This window comes from Patagioenas fasciata, chromosome 2 (assembly GCF_037038585.1).
Source record: "Patagioenas fasciata isolate bPatFas1 chromosome 2, bPatFas1.hap1, whole genome shotgun sequence".
NCBI classification, from domain to species: Eukaryota; Metazoa; Chordata; class Aves; order Columbiformes; family Columbidae; genus Patagioenas; species Patagioenas fasciata.
In genome coordinates, this window is record NC_092521.1 from 51181640 (window position 1) to 51207837 (window position 26198).

General features: G+C 38.7%; 1 protein-coding gene across 9 annotated transcripts in view; it reads right to left on the reverse strand.

Annotated features, from left to right (window-relative positions):
• The window catches only part of GREB1L (GREB1 like retinoic acid receptor coactivator), a 142116-nt gene that overhangs the window by 115364 nt on the left and 554 nt on the right, over positions 1-26198 (reverse strand). For 6 of the 9 annotated variants that reach the window (XR_011737454.1, XM_071804200.1, XM_071804198.1 and 3 more), the window contains exon 1: positions 7346-7421. The exons of 2 other annotated variants lie outside the window; for them this stretch is intronic. Coding sequence is in view for 5 of the 7 variants with exons in the window: in XM_071804200.1 (XP_071660301.1) it covers positions 7346-7383 (38 nt within the window). In the remaining 2 variants the exon portion in view is untranslated. Of the gene's footprint in view, positions 1-7345; positions 7422-26059; positions 26077-26198 lie in introns of those variants that run through there. One more of the 9 variants, XM_071804203.1, reaches the window with a different exon arrangement.

Consider the following 26198-nt stretch of genomic DNA (forward strand, 5'->3'; position numbering starts at 1 on the left):
CAAACCCCACAAATCTCCAAGGGGGCGGACTGCACAGCCCGTGGGCAAGCCCTGCCTCTGGCTGGGCACCTTCAGGGTGAAAAGGAAAGCAGCTCCCCAGCTTGTCCCACCCCACAACTGTCTCATTACAAGGGCTGTGTGTGGCAATTCCACAAAGTCAGTGCACAGGAAGAAAAGAAAATGAGAAGTAAAAGAACAGGTTTGTACAGTTTATTATTAATCTCTCATTTGTGCACTGTTATTGAGGAGAAAACCCCATCTTAATCACTGCAAATGGTGTTCAGCACAGGCTACTATAAGAAGTTATAAAGTGAATGAAGTCTCACAGCCACAAAAGGGTTCTTGAATCATTTATATGTTCTGCTCTCCCATTAGAGAAAACCACTTCATTAAAACCAAATAATATTCTTACATTTTATTCCATCTTTGTTCAATGTGAGCTGCAAGACACAACATTTATTTCTGTTGCAAGAGTTTTCTTGTTTGTCAACAAAAGACATTTTGAAGAGCTGCTGGTGTGCCCGGAATGAAGTTTATAGCTTGATCCTGCAATGTGCCTCTTCATTAGTTGTATTTGTGATGGGAATAAATTGTCAGCTAGCCAATGGCTCAGGCAAACAGTTTTTTCTCCTGTGAATAGTTCTTTTAAAGCATCACAAGCAGGAACTTAGAAGAATTTAGGTCTTCTTTGGTTTCAGATTATGCAAATTTATAATCCATATGAGTTTCCAGGGGTCTGTTTCTCCAGAAATTACACATCTGCTGAAGCATTAGGTTGGTTTTACTCACAAAGAATAAAAGTTATTCCCTTGTTTGAACCAGGAGCACACTAAACATTCCAGTAATGAAATCATCTTGTTGGTTTTACCCATAATTTCAGTCCTCAAAGTCTTTTAAGAGAACTACAGAAATGTGCATAATGCATAAGAATGTAAACAGCTAAGTCAACTCAGTTTAATTTAATTTTTAACAGCTAAATTATGTGTAAAAAAAAAATCAAACACAATTCAAGACAGTTGGCATTTGAATTACAAGGGTTTTTCTCTGGTGCTCAACCACACCTCAGGTAAACTGAGTTACTGAGGTAAATATGCTCTACTCCACTGATGGGTAGTATCTTACTGTTGGAAGATCTAAAGAGGCATGTAAGAAATAAATCCTCTGACTGCTATTTAAAAATAAGGGTATTCAAACAGCTTCCATTAAAAAAAGTTTTTAACAAAAAAAAAAAAAAAAAACAAAGCTACAAAAGCCTGTTTTCAAGTTCAGTCAAGGTTGGTACCCCTACTTTTATAACTCTAGACAGATATATACAGAAACATTACACAGATGTTCCTAAAAATATATGTGAATCATCTACTAGAATCTCTTCCAATCTAATCACTGATTGGTGTGTTGAAGGGAAAAACATGTATTTAACGCATCATGTGAAAGTATACGTTTCTTATGATTGCATTAACATATTTGTTTGTTCAAAACACTTTGAAGAGAAAGGTTTCCATTGGATAGACTCCTTTCTTAAGATTATAATGAAATAGAAGTTTTCAAAAGGAATTTAAAACCAAATCTAAAAAGTTGACAGAAAAGCAGTATTTCACATGGGCTAGTCAAGTAATTCCAATATGGAAATAAGGGTAGAACAAGCTCTTCAGCTAGAACACTTAGACTCTGTGTTAAATATGTTGGTATATGGTTTACTGCAACTTTCATAAACAGAAATGTAAATTGTGTCTTTTAAGAGCCACGCCTGGAATACTTGCAGGCACTACTTAACCCATCAATCCAATATGGAATGAAAGCAAAAGCTGAAGCTTAGAAAAATCTCAAACAGAAATAAGTAGCTTTTTGTTTGTTATTTAAACACCCATTTTCAGCATAACTATCCTTTCTCATTCTTTGTCCAAAGGCAACTGGCTGAAGTGCCAGTCACTGTGTGTAAGTGCTTAGAAACTAAGCAATGAGAACCTTAGCAGAAGATAATGGCACCAGTTTAAAACGTGAGAGATGTAGTTGAGAAGCACAACAGGGCAGCATGAAGAAGTGAAGAATTCTGTCCTCAGGATTTCCTAGTCCCATACTTAGTGTCAAACTCAGTGTCATGCCCTAATGAAATACATATTACTGAAGCTTATCTAGTACCTGCAATATACTAAAAAAGGTGATCACATAAGTAACATTTGCCTTTTGTAACATACAGATTCTCCTTGCCTCTTGTTGAGATTAAATATTGCATTTGTTAGGATGGCAAGGTCACACTTGCCTTAAACACAGCCCACAGATTTCTAAATAAAGGCTCTTCCATTTAATTGCATATAAGATTTGCTGCGAATTTATACTAAGCCAAATAGAGCTTCTATTATTGTTTTGTTGGGGGATTTTTTGTTGGTTTATTTTGTTTTGGTTTTGTTGTTGTTTGTGGGGTTTTGCTTTCTGTGTTTTGTCTTTAGTTTTGTAATATTTTTTTAAATTCAGATTGTAACTTTCACAAAATAAATAGATGTTGGTTTTTGCTGTGTTTGAAAAGCATTTATGTACAAGGCCCAAGGCAGCATTGCAGCATTGACAATTGGCCTAAGTAAACATGTAGGTTCTGCCTTTGGGCAGCTGCGTTTTCCCTAAAAAGCAAAGCCATGCACTTTGCATAAAAGGTAGTGAAACCTCATCAGATAACACTTTAATTTCTGTACACGGCAGAACCAAGCATAAGAAAACTCCTTAGTCTACACCCAGCTCCTATCCCAAACAAGACAGCAGGGACAGCAAGAGCAGAGCCTGTCCTGCTGGGCACCCTCAAGCAGGGCCAGCAGCATGTCCATGTGCTACAGGGGGACCTGGCTAAACCCACAGTTCAGCCTCAGCCACACGGTCCCCTCTACCTATCACCTACCAACTTTCTTCCTAGAGTGGCTCAAAACAGGGTAATGCCTATAAAAATAAAAATCCAGGATGATGGAGTAAGGAGTTTTAACTGCTCAGATTATCTTTACATATTTTCAAGAAGCATTGTATTCAAAAATTTGCTTCTTTTTCCCTACTCCTTGGGGTTTGTTTTGTGGTTTTATTTCTGGTTTAAAAAAACCAAAATTGTCAGACTATTTCAAATTGCACACACTCGCTGTTTATCTGCTCTTATTTGCTTAAACACACCATATATATGCTATACTCACTAATTTGATGAGGATTAGTTTCTCTCTCTGGCTACATTTTATTTTCTTTTTTTGATTGCTATTACCAACCATCAAGTAAGCTTGTATTTCCCAAATGTAGAAACAAATAGTATATGCCTCCACTGGACATGTTGATCTAAGTCTAAGAGCCTAAAGGAACTGTGGTTCTATTACAATTTTGTGCTTCCAGTTCTGTGGTTCTCCATTTATTTCCTCTGCCTGAAAACAATTACGATGCGGTTTGATTAGAACATAAAGTCAATGTTAAAAAAAAAAAAAAGGAAAAAGAAAAAAGTGAAAATTAAGTCTACTGTTAAATACAAAAAGATCTTGCTTAAAGAAACAAAACAAAACAAAAACACCACAAACAAAAACCTACAAACCAAAAGACACAGAATGGAAGAAAAATGTGTTTTAAAAAAAAAAAAAATTTTTTTTGCTTAATATTTGCTCCTGCCTTTTGGATGGGGGAGCAGAAGAGGGAAGCAGGAAGCCAGTTTTTTATTTGCAAGTGCAAGGATCCCTTGAGGTCCCCACAAAGGCACTTATATTATATTTGGTTACATTTGGAATGCCAGAATCTACATAAAACACCAAGACATCCTTCCCACTCCCTACAATGGAGCCCGTCTCTGGTGCCCTTGAGGGGTTCTGTACACCCAAGTTGGGAGAACATTCAATCCTTCTCCAGCAGGGAAGGAAGGTACTTACTACAGAAGGGAAAAATTCTGCCAGTGGGTCATTACAGCTTCCTGTCACATTAACTTTCAATGATTATTCCAAGTTTGTAAAACAGCAATATGAATTTTCTATTTAAAAACAAAAAAGCAAACTTCTTGTGGATCAGTCTGAATTCAAGTCTGTCGTTATAATCTTAACACTTTGGTGATTTTTTTTTTTCCAACTAAGGAATTCACAAGCTCTCCTAGTAAGCTTACAACAGTCACATGTTGAATACCAGTAGCTTTGGATCTCAAAAGCTTCAGAAGGTATAAATAATTTATTTCCCCCTCTCATTCTTTCTTGTCTTCATAAAATGTTTAGGAAATTCAAATAAAAGCAGCCCTGCAAATGTGACAATAGGCCTAAACAAACTTTTTAAAAATCCTGAACACACACGCACGCACACGCACGCACGCGCATGCACACGCACTTGAAATTTTGATAAGCGATTCTAATTCCATGGCACATCATTTTTTTTGAGTTGCATACCTTTTTTCTTTCATGCATTATACATACCTTTAAATGAGATAGAAGGATGATGGTTGTTCCATCTGGAATCTCACAGAAGTATATTTATATTTCCCATATTCACATTCCTTCATTCAGCCTTTTTTTATTTACCAGAGAGATTTAATTCTTTTTATAAGCAGCTTGTTATAAGGCTAAATGTTCACAGACATTCTGATGCCAAATTACACCTTTGTGCAGGGCCACATAACAACCATATGAGTAGAACTATTAAGGAAATTAACTAATCCAATTAAAGGCTTTCCTACAAACACTTTAAAACGATAATTTGTGAGAGATGCTTGCCAAGCACCTTCCGTCCTTCATCGCTGGGAGTAATTCTGTCTGCATTCAGCTTCACCCCTCTGGTGTCAGCCACCCATCTGTCACCTCCCTTTTTCTGGGGTAATCTGCTCTGTACTGAAGAATCTCTGCACACCAACCTCCTAAATCTCATCTACCTCAAGAAAGTTCCCTCTTTCCCATAGTGATGGTTGTAACCGAACATGGGTAACTACTTGCCTAACTAAGCACAAACCACTGTCACCAGCATCTACAAAACAAATACAATGGTGCTTAACAAAGCCTCTCTAGCTTATGCTTCCAAATAACCTATATTTAGCTGCAACCAAATGTCAAGAAGGTTATTTTCTATAACCTACTTTTATTAAAAAAATGTAACCTTGTGCATACTCTCAGAGTGAGAATCTTGCCTAGATGAAGGCAGTGTGGGCAGTGGTGGAGATTTATTTCGACAGCATGGGGATCTCATCCCCAGTTAGTGCCACTGCATGGGTTTGTCCAGCAAAGGGCTCTGGAGAATATGACAACAGACTCATTTCAAGGGCACACAGAGAAAACAACATCTGTATCTTCCCGAGTCTGGTAGAATTCTTCTCAGCTAGAAACATTTCATTTCTGACAGGCAAAAAAAAGACTCATTATATAGCATATCTCAACTGCACACGTCCTGCTTCAGACCCTGTACAGCAGTCAGCATTAAAACAGCTGCTCTGTTTGAGACGACAGCAAGGAAAAGCTACAAAGCAAACTGCATCCCAAACATGATCCCAAGCCCACTTCACACACAGTGTCACAGAAACTCCAGTCTTTAAGGTGATTGCTCTGATAAAGCTTTATTACAAAGGCAGAAGAGACAGCAACTGAAAAACACTGTTTCAGTCACAGGAAAAATGTTCCTAGAAAATTACTTTGGAAGATTACTTATTCTGAAATTCTGGCATGTAGATCATACAGTTTGAAAGGAGATTTTGTTTTAATGAAACTTAATCAAGGGGCTTTATGCAAGGTGAGAAATGCTACTGCTAGCTGCAGAATTAAAGATGAGTACAGGCTGCACACATGAATAAGCAACTCTGTTAAATGAAAAGATGCAACAAATTCAGTTATTAGCAATGAGAAAAATCAGAAATGTGAATGATTTAGAATGTATGAAGCAATATTTTTTAATCTGAAAGAGCCTGAAGAACACTTTTATAGTTTTCCCTGTTGGAACAGCTCTGTTCACACTCCTAGCAACATCAGCCATAAGCAGCTCTACAGCAAGGTGCTAACAAACTCTGCAGCTTTAAAAGCTTTTAAACTACTGCAGGCAAAGAGCAAAAAACCATTTAGAAGGGAAGGGGAGTGGAGGTGGCTGAAAAAGAAAAGTCACACTGAAAAACACCAATGCAACAAATAAGATTTAAACCCCATTATTTTTACAAAATAGCAATTATTTAAACTATGCCATAAATACACAATCATAGCCCTAGTTGGCTGCATGAGTGCAGTAAATTCAGTGCCTTTTTATTAAAGCATATATATAATTTAAACTATTATTTTTATTAGTATTAAACTATTAACACTATGTAATTATATAATCAAATGTAGCTTAACAAAAACATTGGGAAATCACTAATAGGAGGAGTTCTGATTTTGTGTGTCATGAGCTGAGCATGTCACCTTATACACAGCATAAAAATCTCCCATAGCACTTTACATGCACAGATCAAGAGCTACAGTCTTCCTTCTAAACTCATATCTGGGCATTATCCATATTTTACAGAAGGAAAACGATAACCAGCAAGTTTAAAATTACTCACCTAACAGTCAATCCATAAATCAACTTGAGGTAAAGGTCTCACTAGTTTCAATAGTTAACATTTGCACCATTTTTTTTTCAAATAGCTCTCCCACCACAGATGCAGAAGATGCTTGCTGCAGCAATGCACAAGCTTTTGAGAAGCCAGTAGAAACTAAACCAACTTAAAAAGTTGTTTTGTTAGAAATAAATATACAAGTCTGACCATCTCCTCCACAATCCAGTTTCCCAGGGAAGATATGAACAAGCATATTTCTGCTTGAGGTAAATGGACACAGAGGAGCATGAATAATGCCTGTTTGGCTACAGAGTTCTGCAGTTATACTATTTTTTACAAGTTGTTTTTTCCTATTTGTCCCTGGTTGCTTGATTTTTTTAAAGTACAATTTGACAGTAGCACAAAAGTAACACAGCTAACAAGATAAATCTTGTCTTGGATGTATTATAAGCAGAGAAGAAATACCCTGATGCAAATACAAACTTAAGTTTCTTCAGAACAATTCTGTTGGTTGGAAAAGGCACTAAGTCACATGTGGCACCCTTCACATCTGTATTTCAAAGATGACTGTAATGAACATGCCTCAAGAAAAGCAATTATCCATGCCTAAAATCCCAAACCTAAACCGCAGTGACATTTCATATGTAGTTTCTGAGAAGTAACACTGAAAATTTAAACAAGAAAGAGTAATTGATTCATTACATCTATTCCTACTATATTTCTTTTTGTATTTTTTTGGTCCCCATTTCAAAGGGCATTGTTTAAATTGCCCTAATCTGCAAACAGCAACAATAAGTGTAGCAAATACTTGACAATGAAGATGTAAAGCCTCTAAAAACCAGTTACCTTAGTAACCACGAGAATGCAGGAGAATAAGAATACATGGAGTGTCAGGACATCATTTTGGATTCCACAGGGTTTGGGTTGAAATACAGTCAGCTTTCATTAGCTTTTTGTTTTTCCCAGTAGGTCCTTGGACTTTGAAACAAAACCTGAATGACAGCTATGAGCAATTCCAGCCCCACTCCTGATGAGCCACACCAAACAAAACAGCTCTCTTCAGTGGGACCCCCCCCCTCTCTGCACCCAACAAACCTTATTAGTGATATCCTCCGTGGATATCACTAATAAATTGCATTCCAAAACCAAGAGTAAAACGAATAGCCACTTTCCTGAGACTTAATAAATAATTCACTTTAAATAAATGTACCATAAGAAAAATAAAAAGCCCACATTTCCACCGGGGACATCACTGTAACCCCACAGTTTATTTACAGGCTTTATGGGGTACATTACTTCAACACTAAGAATTTAGCTGTTAATTTAAGTAGCACTGTATTTTCATTTCTCTCCTGGATGGGGAAAACATAAAAAAGAAGATAAATAATTGAGATCCATGCCCCCACCCCCACCAAGGTCTGTTGGGAAGCTTGTGGTCAAGACTGAACAGAACAAAGATCTCCCAGTCACTGGCTTTAACCAGCTTAATTCCGGGTCCACCCCCTTGCTCTTTGCTGCTATCTTGTCACTTGGGAAAACAATCTGGGGGAAAAATAAAAAAAAAAAAAACACACCACAAAACCCACAACCACCCCCACCACCATTCCCCCCCCCAAAAAAAAAAAAAAAAAAAAACCAAAAAACAAACACACCACAAAAACATTTCAGGCAAAAAAGGTTGGAAAAATGACTAAGAAACTCAATCATCTCTATTATGTTAGACTCAGCCCCTAGAACACCTAAATGCTCCTTGAACTTTACACATACAGCTTTATGCTCATAGTTTCTTCCCCGTGAGTACAACCCTGGCCTGTTCAGAAAGCTAGAGAAAGCCAGCTATGCTCCTCACCCATGAATTCTGCACTCAACTACAAGTTACAAATATGCAGCAATACAGCCAACCAAGACACCTACCTATTAATCAACATTAAGTTCTTTAAAAGCCTGATCAACTTTCTAGATACAATGAAAAAGCATAGTAGTGTTGGAGAGTGAGAAAAATGGAGGGGAAGGGAAGAAACTGTTTTGCTCAGTGAGAGAAAAACAAGTAGAAATAACGGTCTACTTGGTCATCAGGTGATGACAAAAATCTTTGCATCAAAAAGCCTGGAAGATAACAGTAGTTCAGAGATATTGGTATTGGTCTTGGTCTTGCCTTACTTTCACTCACTTCTCTTCCAACTGATAGGGTATTTCTTTTTCATTCACAGAAATCGCTATTTCAGCTGTAAGAGCTGCTGCCTCTGTTTATTTGCAGTCTTCTGCATTCACTTACACACATATAAAGCAGTACTGCACAGTGGTAACACCCATTTTACACACAATACCCTAGATTGTTTTTTTTTTTTTTACATGATGCTGTATGAATGTCCGGATTGCGTTAATGTCATTAATAAACAGCAAAGCCACAGTGCAAAATAGCAGTGTATTTCCAAGCAACTGCAATTTCCAAGTTAAATCAAAAAGAATATCTAGATTAAATCTAATTAGCCATTATGTATGGAAGAGTATTTCTTGAATGATCCATTCACACATTTTGTAGATATACAGAGAAAAAAAGAGTTGCTATTCCCTACTCCCAAGAGTGCTCAGGTGTTCAGAAACAGGCTCATTTCTACAATGGTAAGCATGTCCACAACAGCCATGAGCCAGCAGGTTATAAAAAAGCACATTTTATCCAGTCATATGCAGGAGGAAGGCCACCTCAAGTTTTGATACATTAGCTTAGGCCTCAGAAGTCAAATTTCCAGATCAATCAGTCACTCAGTTCTATGAGGTAACAAAGAAAAATAAGCACAATCTCAAAAGGATGTCAGAAGAGACCACAGGATTTGAGAATTAAAAAAAAAAACAAAAAAAAAAACACAAAAAAACAACAGACCCACACCAAAACACACCTTCTCCATGGATCTCATCCCCTCACTGTGAAATATAAAAAACGAACAAACAAAACAAACAGCTGAAGCAGCAGTTACAAGCAGTGCCAGACACTTCAATCTCTTACAGGGTCCACTGCCAATTCCTAAGCAGTCCCACCACCCACAGCTATCACCCAAGAGACATATTAGATGACTACAGGGTGGAACTGATCATAAACTGATCATGATTGTTCTCCTACAACACACTTTCAGAGTGCTAAAAATAAATAAAGCTGCCAGAAGTGGTTTAAGTGAAGCATCTCAGTCAGTAGCCAAGCCAAAGCAAAGTGAAGATCAGAGGATAAGCAGAGTCCAGTATGCCCAGTGGCCAGAGCTCTTCCAAAGTTGAGGGTTTACCTGGGGAATAGTTTCTAACACAGGCAAAGCCTGTGACGGACTATGAAGTAGTTGGCCACATATGTCCATTCAGGTCATTCTTTTTCTTTCCAAAGTTGGGCTTCAGTTCAGTGGCTTCAGAAAACCACTCGCTGGAAACAAAAGGCTCCCTAAAAACCTTTTTTTTGTTGCTTCCTCTCTGGAAAGCCTGTCAGTGGCACTGCCAGCCACACTTTCCTAGAAGGGAAGCTTGGCACTTTCACCTTTGATGCGTGTGGTTTTAAAGTTGGGGATGTGGGTTGGGAAGGAAAGGATAGCATCATTATTATTCTTACAGCAGGAAGTCATTGCTACAGCATCCAAGCTCTCTCTTGCAAACCACAAACAGGCCTTTTTATCACAGGAGAGGAAGATTTCTCAAACCGCTATTAAGGACAGCAGCACTATCAGCTCTGTAAATGGAGGTTGAGTCAGAGCTGCAACAGGATCACTGTAACAATGACATACGTGAGGAGCGTACATGAACTCACCCAGTACGGAAAAGTAGCTGATCATGACCCTACCTCTGTGCTCCCCCTCCCAAAAGAAAACCACTGCAGAACACCCTGACACTGAATAGCATTGCTCAGACTCTCTGGTTGACTGCACTCAGGAGAAGGCAAAAAAATATACCTAAATAATTCCATCCTTGCAACAGCAACACAAGGAGGTGAATGCAAGCAGATGCCAGTCTTCTACCTGCTTCCCTTTCTAGAATTACTGTCCTCCTGTAAGGTAAGACACAGGCGCTTTGCCTTCTCACTGGCACACCTGTAGCTGCTTTTATCTGGGAACAAAGGACACATCAGATCTGTTCTAACAGAAGTGCAGTATGACCCGACCCGAGAAAGCACGAAGATAAGTGCAGGCCTGTGTTCTAACTGCTCTGTCATCTGCACAGGCCATGGCCTCAACTGCTCGCTCCAGATGCTGGGAGAACTGGACTTTTTGTCACTTCCCAACAATTTCAGTCATACAGCATAGTCACGCTCTTTCAAGGGAACAGTGAAAATCTGATGGATCAGAAAAATCAGTTTCTCTATGCCAGACACAAAACTGTGTTTCAAATATTTAGAACAGGTTTTTCAAGCCCAAAATAAAATTCTCAAGTTCATTTTTTTCCTCACAGAGACTCAGTTCTGCAGGACAAAAATAAACGAATCAGTTCTCAAACCAGTTCAGAACAGTTCCTTCACTGATAAGTTTAAACTCTTTGGCCCTAGTTGGGACTAGTTCTACAATTTTTTTTTTTTTTTTAAATAAATCTCAGTGTAATTCAAATCAGACTGAAAATGTCTAAAAGGCATCTTGGTGGTGCCCATCCCATTCTATCAAAAAGGGCAAAAAGTAGCACACATGCGTATTCAGTTGATTTTACAGAAGTGATTTCTGTATACCTCTCTAGTTTACAAGATTTCCAAACTAATTCCAAAGTGCAATTTCTTTACCTAACAGAAGATACATGCATAAGAACATATCCCAGTATATTTGGCACTAATGGTAAAAAGATTAAATTTAAATAAAATAAGAGATTCTGCTCTGTACTGATCACTTCCACACCCCTGTGTCCCACTGCACCGGTCAAGCTCAGTGTGTCACTCAGTGGTAAACTGGATCAAGGAACTGATCCACCTAACAAGTAATCTGGAAAATAAGTTTTTCAAGTGGATCAGTTCCTCTGGCAGATCCCAGCATACAACGAACAGCAGCAAAATGGGGGGAAAGGCTGAGGGTGAGGAAATGGCAACCAATAAGGAGGATGCAAGGACTAATCAACCAGTACACCACAGTGCTGGCACACAGACTCATTCACATTGTTTGATATGAACCTTCTTTATTAAGCCAAATCACAGATTTTTAATTCTACATGCAACTTTAAAAGGAAGGAAAATCTCACAAGTATGCCTGACCCAACAGCCACTGTATCAATGTTTGGTAGGCACTTTGCCACCAGCTTCAAAGCCAGCTGAATTTGACCTACCTCCAGGATGATGCTGAAAAGCTGCAGACTACAGCTCTTCTACCTGTGGAAAGCAACCTGAATAGCATGTGGGAAAAACAGAAGAGAAAGGGAAATTAACTTTTCTAACGCCTTCCACTCTGTGAAGTGACTTTTGAGAATTGCCTCCAAATTTCATCTACTGAGTGGTAAGTAGGCTCAACTCAAATAAGCACAGACATGTTAAGATGCCAGGACGTTTGTGCTGAAGCTCTCTACTTCTCGCCCTCCTCTCTAACTCAGCATCATAGAAATACTCCAGCAGAGAGTTTCACTGACCAAAGGAAAGAACAGTGATTATCATCACCTTATTGCATTGAGGGACTTCACTCTCTTCTTGCAGGTATTTCCTGTCTTCTCTAGATACACATGCCTTACTTTTTCTTCAGCAGACACCTGGAACTGTGAACCTCTGCTCTGAACCCCGCTGAAATTGAGGGCAGAGAATGAAATAGTATTGAAATGCTTAACAAATAATGGCAGCTACAGAGGTCATGCACATATTTGCATGCGCATGCACCTTGTACCCTGCATGCATAAAACTAAAGGAAGAATACAAGCTTCTGCAATATAAATAAAGCAGATAGCTTTAAAATACTCTGATCAGTGTTTAAATCTATCCAGCACCTTACTATTAAGAAAACACTGGGAGGTACTCAAACAGAGAATGATTTTCTGACAATTAAGCAAGAACAATAGCAAATATTCCATTTGCAATTAGGAATCTGGGTTTTGTTTTCACAGAAACAGTGGGGATTTCTTCAACAGTGACTTCAATTAACTTCTGCTCCCACCCCACCACCAAAAGGCTTAACACGCCTCAAACCATGGCTTTTTCCCAACAATTTCAGATTAAAGGCATTATTACCTCCTCTTTAAAAAATATCTCAATTACATTTATTACACTCACCTACTTTACTAATGTGCACTCCCCAAGAGATTAAAAAAAAAAAAAGAGCTAAAAAAGCCCCCCACACCACAACACAGATTAGTAAACCCATGGAAAACCACAGTTAGTGGCTCAGGAAGAACTAAAACCCCTTAAACTTTTTTTTTTTTTTTAAATATATAAAAATTAAATATAATAGGTCTGGTTTGTTGTTGCCACAAGCCATCCTGCTGATTCAGGGCAATGTCACCAACAGTATTCTTATCTGTAAAGGGTAACAATCAATTGTTTGACAGAAACAAAGGCGAGCTCAACAGGAAATCAACCAGCTCAGGACAGATGGTCACCGAATCAAGTTTCACCCCTCCCCTCTCCAAAAATAGGCTTAAGAGGCATTTTCTGTTACCAAGCAACAGCCCAAAGGAAGGCATAAATCTTTTCCTACGTGTTATTCCCCTCCTCCCCGACACGCATACATTTCAATCTACTAGGGGGGTATGTTTGTGAGTTTCATTTTTTAAATAACAGGTATGAGGGTTTATTCTGCTCAATGACAATGTGTTTCTACATGCCCAATAGCCACTTTTCCTTTTTTGGGGCAAGAAGGTGGCTAATGGTAACACCATGAAGGTGGGTTACAAGCAGGGGTACAATGCCAGTTAGTAACTCCTCCATGTTCAGCCAAGGTTCACTGGAGACTGAGAAATTACTCCCCTGAGGAGGAGAATTCCTGACAATTGTTTTATATAAAACTGACATGACCCTCATCACACTCTGACAAGAGAGGTGACCTTTTTTAAAAAAGTCATCATAAACCCCTGTATCTGCTTTAATCCATAAAAATCCATAAAATTTAATTCCCCCCGCCCCCCCAAAAAAAAAAATCACATTATCTTTAATGTACACACAGACCAGCAGACTGTCAAATCACTTGAATTTCTGGAGCATTAATTCTGTCGTACATCAACCACCTTAAGTGAGACTCGGCTAGTCAGGGTAAGGGATGAGTAGGAAAAGATAATCAACATTTACTTTTCTGCTGGGCCAGGGGAGGAAAGGAGGGTGGGGGTGGAAGGAGAAAGAGACCCGATGTGGCTTTTTTGTGGAGAGGAGGGGGAGGGGAGCAGGGAGTCAGGGGGTAAAGGAAAGTGGCTCTGAAATTCAGATCAGCATGCAGAGAACAAACCGGTTTGTTTGACCCCCTATCATACAAACCAGTAACAGGGTGGCAGGCCACAAAAAGAGATGTAGATAAATTTAGCCATACAAAGAGTAATCTGCAATTTTTTAAAAGAAAAGCTTTACAATTATGACCATCACAAAAATTAAATGGGGAAGAAAAAGTCTCACTTTGGCAACAAACTGGGTAATCATCCTTTAAAAGCGTAGACCCTGGATTACCACTAACACATACTTAGACTACTAAAACATATGGCCAAATAAAAAAGAGAGAGGATGTATGGGGGGAGGGGAAAGGTTGTGACAGCATGTGGGCTGCAAACACTTTATTTACTCCCTCAACTACCACTTGCTTTAGCCAGCTGAAGACCTTCTGCGAGACACAGCCTAGGCTATTTTCGCTGAGTATTTCATATTCTCCTTTAACACCAAAGCAGACACCAGTTAGCACCACTACAGTGGGTAAACAGAGCCCTGGACATGGGCTGCTTCGCAGACGAAGGGCCTTGGACTTTCGAATCCATTTCACCACAAAGCCATCTCAGTGGAGACAATGCCCTGGATCTCCGCACACAGCAACCAGATCTTGCAGCAAAACCGAAGTCTGAGATGTTTAAATTAAATTAATTAAAAATTAATTGAAATTGCACAGAAGGTTTAAGCACAAAAGACAAATTACTAACTGTTTATATGTACGCCAAGAACACAATTTGGTCTACTATGTCTAAAGCTTACTGATAGAACCATGAAACTCAGCAACGCAAGGTCCTGACAGAAGACTTGACCTAAGGACCCTCTAGGCTCAGCCACAGAAAACCATAATGGCTAATCATTAGTGAATATAGTGCTTAAAAACCTCCCAGGACAATCACTATCCTTGTTTCAGTTAGGAAAATGAAGGCATGGAGAAGCCATGTGTCTTCTCTCAGTGGCCAAGTCCACATTATAGTATCACCCCGAGCATTCAAATGAAAGCACGTTGTTTTTTTATGTAAATTCATGGCCAACATCAACATTTTTACAGCTGTTTTTCCTTGACTCTTCACAGCTTAGTGAGAGCCCGGTAGCTGAAATCCCTTTCTTTACCAAAACTTGTCTCTCTGAGGCAGGCAATGATAGATGTCCCAACATTATTCAGGAATGGATATACCTGTTTTTCTAATACACTCAGAATTTGGCTAAATAAGACATGAAAAAACGACAATTTTTCTCTAAGGCATGTTAGTAATTTGGCTGTAGCATATTATATTACTATGGACTGCGACAGTTTTGTTTCTTTTGGCCATCAGTGTACATGTTGTCAAATATATCATGGCAACAGAAGCCCCATACTCTTTACCTGCTAGCACATAATACATCATGTGGGGAAAAAAACTACATTGTAGTTTTGCATAAACATTTTTCACAGTTTTAGAAGAGGCTTTTTATCTCGTATTCACAAATGTATGTCTTTTGCACTGCTCTGCCATGGTAAGAGAGATAACCACATAAGAGGGGAAAGAAAGGTTTTTTCCTTTTCCCCGCTTAAGTATGCCAGCATGCTTTTCTTCAGTGGCCAAAGAAGTTTCCATATTCCTTAGCCAAGGTGGAATCCAGAGAGACACTGCACATTTCTTGGTAAAAATTTAAAAGGATGCAAGTTTACCTCAAATTTCCCTCAATAATTCTATGATTCTACAAAGTGAGGACTGAGGAGCTTGCTTTCTAGTATATATATATTTTTTTTAAGAAAAAAACAAACACACACCACAACAAAAAAACACCAACCAAACAACAACAAAACCACACACACAAACAAAAAAACAATTCCACACAACAGATTTTCTCTCTAGTTCTCAAACTGCTAGTTCAGAATTCTGTGTCTTCTAACTCAATCTATTATTACATTAGGTTCAACTTGACTCTTTATCTTGAACTAAGCCATTCTTCAGCAAAATAAAGTGTGTATCTGTGAATGATCAAAACCACAAATCTAATTTTTTTTTGCCATAGAACATAATAACAGTTGGCTATGTTCAGAACACAAGAACATCCCTCAGTTACATCTGACCTGCTCTGGTGGGATGTACTAAGCTTAAGCTAAAGCTACAAAAACCATGTTTTCTCAATAGCAAGTAATTCAGTAGTAGCAGAATTGAACCCAAAGATCAATTGAATACAAAAATCTTATTAAAATCATAATAGTGCTTCTCTCCAATAAAGGATGGGAAGAGGAACAGAAGGGTAAAAAACAATGATCGTCAGTTAAAAGCTCTGTTAAGTCTAACTGTAGAAACAGGGAAGGAATTACAGAGCATCAAGGATAGGTAAGCCAGTAATGACTGCAGATAGATCACTGCAAGCCTCATTTCCAAAACAAAATCACAATCTGAGTATAACCCTTCATATGGCTATATGGTGATACTGCATTTAACTGTTTACTCACCAGTTTGACATCAAGAGGCCATTTCTTTCATTTTCTCCTCATGAATTCATAGTTTGGAGCTGTTTTTCCTGGCACACATAAGGATAGTATGGACACAAGAAAATTTACCAGTGTGTTCTCTTATCTCTGCACACTGGCTGAAAGAAACAGAGTTTATGTGATTTATTCCAGATCAAAAAGACACTGTGACAACACACAGAATAGACAGTCATTTTCAACAAGCGTTTTAATGAGAAATTTACCAGCCCCTCTCAGCATCAACTGCACTTTGGAACAGCGATGACAGAACTGTTTTAATGAATTCATCCAGACTCCAGCTTCCTTCCAGGCACATGGCCTCACATACACTCATTTTCTGTCCTTGGGACAAAGCATTAGTTATGAATCATAAACCAGTTCTGCTCCCTGGCCCTTGTTAATATGACAGTCAACGTCTTCCTAAAATTGAATTTCTCAAAGAATATGCTATCTCTAGTTGCCATTTTTTAGTTGTTCTTTACCCCTTGCTGTGTTTTTCATATTCAGATTATTCAGTTTATTCAGATAATCATTTGGAGCAGAAAAAGGTATGTTGTCATCCAGCCTCTATTCCTCTTATCATAATTGGAAATAAAAAGTACAACCCACTTCTTTCCACACTTGGCTGTTTTTCCGCTACATATGGAATATGTTCAGCTAGAATGTGGCAGCTAGAGGGAAACTGCAACCCACATACTGAATCATCACATCGGAATAAATATGTCCAGAACAATAAAGCATATGGGCACACATACAACTCAGTTATCAGAAAGACGCACAATGGCATGTAATTGAGAACAGCAGTTCCCAAACCTTGCCAATTAACAAAACAATAAGTAGAAGTGATTGATTGAAACAACAAACAAATACCTCCTTTTTATGCATGCTTTCTTTTAGTCCTGAAAAGATTTAAAATTATTGGTCCTGGTTTTATTTTAAATTTCCTTAGAGTAAAATGTTTGATTATGAACATCCATCTAGAAAGAGTGATTTTCACACAAGGCATCAAAGTCAATCAATCCGTTAGGTATCACTATTACCCTTTGATGCTCAATCTTCCATCCCAGACCGGCCAAGCAACCTTCTTATTGAGTCACTCAAGCTTTGCAGCCTTCCTATTAACACATGCCCAGCAAAGCCTCAATCACCAGACCGTTTCTGGGTCACCATCCAGTATCATGACAAGACCTGTAGACAGCTGCCAGTAACAGGACACATATGTTAACGTGTGTGACCGGATACAGAACCAGCATGTATTTCTGATGACAAATAAAAAGCACATCTAGCACACAGCACAAAAATGGCTGGAAAGATGACAGCAGAAAGCAGGTCACCAAAACAGATCATGCTGGCAGTAGCCTATTCCTTTAATACATTTGCAAAGTCCTTGGGCCAGATGAATTGTTTCAGGAAGCTGTATCTTACTAATAGGTAATACTCCTTAGTTTTAGGGGAGTTGTACTACCCCACTTTACAACAAACAACAGAATCACAGAATAATTTGGGTTGGAAGGGACCTCTAAAGGTCAACCAGTCCAACCTCACACTCCAGGCAGGGCCACACTGGAAATCCTGTGAAAATAAAACACTATTGATATATTTTGGTTCATGGCTGATCTGCATGAATAGCTTTGACTGATTAACTTGTCAAATTTAAATGTGAGGTTTGCTATAATTCTCAGCTAGACTACAATGAAACAACAACTAAAGGTCTGTTTCTTAAAAATAAGAAGTCCAACACACAAAAATACAGGTTTTCCTCAAAAAAAGAAAAAAAAAAAAGTTTTGTCAATGCAAATACTTTCTGTTTCCCAATATGCAGTTTTTGCAATTTGGGCAAACTACTAATGAACTACAAAGCAAAGGATCCATTCATGTGTCAAGGTTATACATCAAGGTTCATGCTGTACTTGTTTATATAATGAATCAGAATAGAGAACACAAGCTTAAGATATCAGTGTCATCAGACATCAGAAGTATCAAAACTACGCAGCACCTGTTGCATTCCTCTCTCTTTTTCACCCCTAAAACCCTGAACTGCATGTTGTTAAATTCAAGGTTGAGCCCATTTTTCAATTAAAAAGCAACTGGAAGAATACTGTATTTTACTGAAAGCAAGTCCCAGATCCAATTCTCATTTATTACACTGCTGGGACAAAATCCTTTAAGTGTGGTGATCAAAAGCACAGCTTCCCCCCCCTCCCCCCCCTTCTTTAAACAGGCATCAAAGCAACAATGTTAGGATGAATTTTCAACTGTTCAAAACCTACAGATTACATAGATTTGCCTTTTTCTGCAGTAGGAACCCTGGCAACATATACACGCAACTTCACAAGTTCAACTTGGCAGCTTATCTGTCTGGCCTTAGCATATAATCAGAAATTGATTTACTATGGTGAGAGCAAATGGAGCTGAAAACCTACACTGCACTGTGTAGGTGAGTGCTTAACTCCTGTTGCAATCACAGCCTCCCTCTTCCTACACCAAATCCGCATCACAACTGGAATCACCCCAAATCCAAGTTTGACAGAAAGTCAGCGAGCTGTGCTGCAGATGAAAACTGAGCATCCATCTGCAGAGCCACCAGGCACAAAGCATCTCTCAATAAAACCACCATGCTGGACAGTCAGCAAGCAAACACTGTTCACTATGATAGCTGAGAGCAGCCAGAATATTTTTTTTTCTTCCTCCTCTCAGGCTTTTCTGCCACAAGGTCACATCTGCTGTTCAAAATTAAAGTGTTTTTTTTGGTGGTAGCTTTTGTTTGAGAGCTTTCGAGGCATACAGTTTTGAATAACATTACTAGTGGCACATCTACTACACACTAACAACTCCTGGTCTAGTCATACACACACATGAATGCCAACTGTGAACACAATGTTAGAGTTCAGACCAGCATAAGCCACCTCTGCCAAGCAATCATTAAAGAAAAATAATCCTATGACCCATTAAGATATTGGGCCATTAATATGTTAGACTCCAGTATTTCTAATTCATGTCCTCTTTCATATATACACACACACTATTCTCCCTAATTTGTAAAGTCTGCAGCTGAGAGGACATCTGGAGGAGGCAACTACCTATGCATTTACTATGCAGCACGCAAAACACTCTCAGGCACATAGTAAATAAGAAGTATGTTACTAAGATAATGCTACAAAACAAACAAAAACCCCCAAATCTGTATGTTTAGATGTCCTGCTGCTTCATCAGAAAAGATTCCATAGCTCTGGACACAAAAGCTTGTGACAGCTAACGTTTTAATCATGATGCCCTTGAAATCCAGCTTCCCCTCACATCTGTTAAAATCATGACTGGGGACCTGGAAGAAGAAGGTGAAATAACAATCTGGCAGGCAAGTTATCTTCCCTCTCCTCGAAAAGCTTAGAAACTGAGAGATGACTATCCTAACGCAAAAAAAAAAAAAAAAACCAAACAAAAAAAAAAAAAAAACAAAAAAAAAAAAAAAAACAAAAAACACAACCAAACACACAACACCACAACCAACCAATCAAACCAAAACCAACCAACCAAAAAAAAAACTGCCAAAAGCAAAGCTAACCTTCAAAATTTACTGAAACTGCTGCAATCAGGACTGTGAGGATATGCATATTTTTCACTCTGAACTTTGGCTTTGAAATAACCCACCAGCAGTTTTTCGTGCCTCTATCCAGGGCATTAAAGTCTTCTTGGATGACTTTGCCCTTTCCCTCCCCTTAGGTGTTCTTTAAAATTGCTTCTCTGTGAGCTGGTACTGATCACTCACCTAAACCACCTAATTTCCTACCCTTCTCACAGCCAGAATTTTACCCCTAAAAGATTAGAAAGAGTAACAACAATGTCTTAACATTTCATCTATACAAATAAATTTTTGAAAGCATTTTTTACAAGACTAGAAAACCACTATGTTCTTAAATGTCACTTACAACATGACAGGCAGGAAGCTGTTTCCCTTTTCTTGATGCAGTGAAGGGCATTGTAGCTGTAAAAATCAAGACCTAATTTCCAGTCTCCACAAATGAATCACCTTGTTGCACTAAGACCTTGATTCTTTAAAAGTGCTTTAAAGAAATTACAAGATTAAGCTTCCTTTATGAAACAGCTGTTCTCAAAGTGGACTGAAAGTATGAAAGGAGAATAAAGCCACCTAAGGCTCAAAAGGAACACAGAATCTGGGGGGCTTCCTGGCAAACCACAGGGAGATGGTCAGTGAGGCAGGAACAAAAGCAGTAAAAGTAGATGGCATGATTTCCTGAATAGCAAGACTGAGATGCAATCATATACTGTGAAACACCATATCACAACCAGCACCTTATCACCAAGGAGACAGTAACTGGAGAACTAATAGCAACAAAGTACTACACCAACAGTGGAAGGACACCAGGATTAGGCCACGGAATGGAGCATTTGGCTCTCTGCAAATCCTAAATTGACAGCCATCAAGACAAGGTTTTACCACATATGCTCTTTATCCTGAGACATCAGTAACATAGGTAGGCAACAGTACGGCTGATAAAACTCTGCTGTGAATGTCCGTTTTTCACCAGTGACTCCAGCATAAAGAGGTAGTTGCCCAGATTCCTCATGGTGTTGGAAGCAGCTGTACTCAGCTATTGGGTACTGCTCTTCCTGACCATTACAACAGCTCTCTGAAGTGGGTACGATGGAGGAAGCTCCAAAGAGCTCAGATCTCACTAAACCAAGGAAGCTGTGCCACATTTCAGTTTTTTAAAAAGTGGTAATTTCCTCTTTACTAGGAAGACTGTGGAGGATCAGGCACACAGTAATTTCCAAACACTCTACTAATTACTCTTGACTGATAACACCACAAGGAAGGGACAATACAAGTCGGACCATACATAACCTCAAAAGCATTGGCATTAGAATTGCATATGAACTACCTCTATCTTTTAAAAGGCAGCTGGGATTAAAAAGGAAGAAAAATGAATGCATAAATCAACTATCAAACTCCCAGAACAGGACTCTTAGGTTTCCTTACGTCTAGAGACCTGAGAACCTACAAGAAAGCAAGTTTTGAACTTGGACATAGCATTTTAAAAGCAAGGGGAGGAGAAGCCTAATATCTCTCAAATACGTAAAGCATTAGAGGGAAAATGTTTCATACGCACACTAATACATATTTAAACATTTTATGGTTCCAGAGAAAAACAGCAGTCGAACTGTCTTCCAAAGAAGGCTAGTGACTTTTCTGAAATTTTGGTTGTGTACACTCCATTCAACAGATAAATTTGTGCTGCGGAGGGAGATGAAGCAGAATTCAGTGCAAAAAGACAGAGGCACTAGCAGAACATTCAGTTGCATTTGATACCCTAAGTGCACCAGTTTAAAATTGTCAGCCATCTAACTAACCTTAACAACCTCACATTGTATGTTCCAGGGAAGACTTATCTCTGCATCTCACCAAAAGTAATGTCTTCATTTAAAAAAAAGAAAAAAAAAGAAAAAAAAAGAAAACAGTATTAAGACTACAGATACATTCAGAAACTAACTTTTTCACTTACTTCAAAGTGTGCGGCTCAGATCGTATCAACATTCCTGAAAAGAGCTAATTACAGACTATGATGGAGATCAGAGCAAGGGAACAGGAGGATCTTTGCACGGCATTTCCTAAAACTAGTTATTCAAGACTTATTCACTGAACCACTACAACAGATGTCTGGTAATCTCTTAAGTAACAGTATCTTAAGTCTGCCCACACTGTTTTGCTGGTCATAGCTCCATGAGTTCGAAAAACTACCTCAAAATAACCTCTCTAAAACCTTACATGGGAAATGTTAATTGAAGGTTTCTATCAGATCTTGTTATATTGACTCAGGCCGCTCCCTACCTTCTTACTCTTCTGGTAATTTTATGTCATAACATACAGTTCTTCCCACCTTTTACATTTTATGAACATTTTATTAATTGCTGTAGTATAACTGCAGTTTTAAAAAGTAAACGTTAAATTAATCAAAGTGTTTGACAATTTTTCCTGTAAGATCTTCAGATCAGGTATATGGGGTTTTATTTATTCAACCTCTGAAGTGCCATGGAATTTAAAATGCTAACTCAACGAGAATTATATCAAATACACTTAAATGATACACAATTCTCTCTGGCCTCTCATGTCCAAAAAGAATTTCACAGAAGCAGTGACACTACTGTGTGACATAGTTAGATGACAGAAATCAGCTGACATGACTTCAAGAGTTACTCAAAACAAAAATAATTCCATTTCAGCATCATTTTTATGCAGAACTCCATACTTCTACTTGGTACTTCTAAGCCAACCACAGCAGCGTACAAAATTTGGCTGTTCCCACTGTGATTAAACACTGTTCCAAATTTCTGTCATCCACAAGTTCCTCCAACAGGTATTCCATAGTTTTGTTTTGGATTATAAAAACATTAATTATTCTATGAAAACACTGAGAGCCTAATGATACTGGATAGTTCACCACTGTAAGCACCTTCACAACATGGCTCCTTATTTTTGAGTCATCTTCATTGCCTACCTGCAAGTTCGAATCCATGAACAGGGGCTATACTAGCCATGCTCAGAGTTGCCAATGGCCTCTCTAATGACTCACTGAAAACTCATTTACTAGTTCTCTCCTTATTGTATTAGGATATTTCCAGAGTTCTTAGAAGCAAGATGTGTTTGGGATATACAAGACATAAGATTGGTCCATTAATATATCTCCATACAGAATACATCATGAAACAAAATGATCAGGTTTGGAATTTTTTAAAAATTAAACTGAAACTATATTAGGCAAGAGTGTTTTGAGCAAACAAGCAATGCTTTTCACAGCACTTTAAGGAATGTCACAAGAAGAGAGGATTTGAGGAAAGTCATTGATTCTTAGAGAAAATAACACATCAACTGAAAAAAAAAAAATTAGTGGTGTTTTATGATCGCCACTGTAATCTGTTCCAGAATATTAGAGATATGTTAATCATTATACCTAATGAACTCTAGTTTGCGGGACTAATTCGCTAAAAGACATCACTGTCAAAATGTCAAGGCTTATTACTCCTTCATTTGGCAGTCTTTTCAACTGTCTTCCTTTTCACGATTCCATTTTAGAAACAAAGTAAAACGTATCTTCTATATTATGTGTGAGAAATGATTATGCAAGAATAGGTAAAACACATGCATCTCAAAGAGGTTATCCATCTAAAGTATAAAATCAAAAATCTGAAACTTTTTTTTACACTAACGATTTCACAATCCTTTTTACAAGACTGAAGATGTGATGCCTTAATATCATGTCCAAGCTCCAGGTTTTGTTAATTACATCTTACCTACCTAAATGCCCCCTGTAGTTTCAATTAGACATGGTATTCTTCTTCACTTCCCGTCTTGATTATTGTGCACTGTTGCTAAGCGCTAGTTAACAGTTGCCACATTCACCCCAAGTTGGCTGCACTTCAGTGGTCATTCAAAGAATTAAATCCAAAACATATGGTACAGAACGATACAAAGCATAAAAGTACTTTTAAAAACCACTCTAAAATGCTTAATATGAAAGATACTACAAAAGATTATACCGCTGAAAGTAAAATCCTTACACTTCTATGCCCACTCATAATCTCCTAGAAACACTGAAAATTAGTGACATGCGTTCAATCCTTTTTTTTTTTTTTTTTTGTTGTTGGCTACCATTAATAAGATTTCCTAGAGTATATTTTTGACATTATACTGAATCTAGCTTTACACTGAATAAACAGCCCAGCATTCATAATATGATACGCTTCATGGCAGACTTTTCCAGATTTCCCTTAAAATATAGTTTCATTACCTATATCCAATAGCAACTGATTGGAGTTTCCTAAATTACACCACTAAGTTTTCTTTCCTTTTCCTTGTATCTACAAAATACTTTAGACACGACTTGTTGAACTGCCAAATATCAATGCCAATAGTTATGTGTTTAAGAAGACCTTGAACCAAATGTGCTTTTTCGAATCCTAGACAAACCTTTCACAGTTAGATCACCCCTCCTTTCAACTGTGATGTCCTCTTGAGATCTTAAAGAACTTCACATATTTTAAGTATCCCAGTAAAAGCTCAGTAATCAAGTTGCCTGTTACTGCTTATTTCCTTTAGTGTGACATCCTGGGCTTAAAAACTGCCTTAGCAAAAAATCATCACCATTTATTTTTGTAACATTATCTACAGCCAAACCCAACTAATAAAAATTCCCGGTACATGCATATTGGTTTTTATAACTAAGTTATTTCTCTATTAAACACCTTACCCAATAATTTGTTTTGCATACACACTACCAATAACAAACAAAAACATATACTGTATTTGTTATCTGTATTACCAGATGCATAATTTAACCTTCAGAGCTCAACCCTTTAAAAGGGTAGGCACAAACTGAACATTATTCTTTGACTTTCTAGAGCATTTTGTTGGAAATACTTGAGAATATATGAGAAAAAGTATGCATCTATACAAAATCCACAAGTGTCAAAATGAGGAATAAACAAACATTTCTCAACTGCTATGAGAATCCTCACACAATCCTTATTCCTTTGCAAAGAGGTATTTAAAAAGTTAATCCACCAGCCCCATAAGTGCTTTTGTCCTACTCACAAGCAAATTCTTGAGGATAAGGTTTAATATTTCCAAATATATTTTTTTAGATCTCACTAGTGCTTATGTTTTAAGTTTGACAATCAATAGAAGACCCACCGTTGTTTTTCTTCAGAGGGCATATTTCAAACCCCTTAACAAACCCCAGACTTAAGTGTGTATTACAGTATTTAACAGTGCAGAAAGCTTCTACCTACTCACTTCACTCTCAGCTCTAAACAACAGTATTAATTGTAAAAAAAACCCAAAACACATATATATATATGCTTCAGTTATTCCTAAAGTTGGGAAATAAAAGACAGTACTTCCTTCTTCATTAGCCTTTTATTTCAGCCTTTTAAAAATCTCTTTGTAACAAGGCATCAATGAAGTAGACAGAATATGGAATATTATTTCAATACTACTTAAAATATAATTCAGTGAGAAAGTTCTAAGAGTCACCAATACAAAGAAAGCCACATGAAATCATGTAAAAAAAAAGGTCACATCTTCAGGGTAATTAAAGCACTCACACTGACAAGCCACAGACATGGGAAATATTTTTTCCACCATGTAACTTAAAGGTTTCCTGCACTTCAAACACATCTGACCATTGATAATTCTTAAGTTCCAGAATATGGATGCAGTCTTGGGGCCTAAACAAACAGCAACCCTTGACGCACCCACTGGGCTGGCCGAAATGCTATGGTTTAAAACAAGTTTTCACGTTTCAGAGATTTCAGGAAAGCCGGGGGAAGGGCTGAACCCCGGCGGTCCCTCACCGCTGCCCAGGGCCGCGGGGCGCCCTTCATAAACCTGTCAGCCGCCTCGGAGAGCCGGCGCTCGGTTCATCGGAGCCGGTTTTCTCCTCTCTACCTTGACTTCCCGACAGCAAACAAGTCCTGTCGATCGCTCGTCACCACGGGGAAAGGAATCACCCGAAGGCCGCCAGTGACAGGGCCCGCGACGGCAGCGCCTGCCCTCAGCGCGACCGTTACTGCCCGTTGGGCTGCCGCGTCTCCAGGGGACACCGCCGCCCCTCCGCCACGGGCAGAGCGCCCTCCGGGAACAACATCCAGCGCCCTGGCCTCCCCACCTCCAAAGCTGCACAGGTCCAGAAACACCCTCCGAACAACCCCCCCCACGCCGCCCACCGCCGGCGCTCCCCACCTCTGGCGAAGCCTCCCCGGGCGCTGAGGGCGAGGCAGCCGAGCCCCCTGCCGGTGGCCGTTCTCATGGCAGCGCGGGGCGGGGAGCAGAGCCACCTGCACCCCCCGCGCCCACCCCGCCCGCCTCCCCTTCGCTCCCC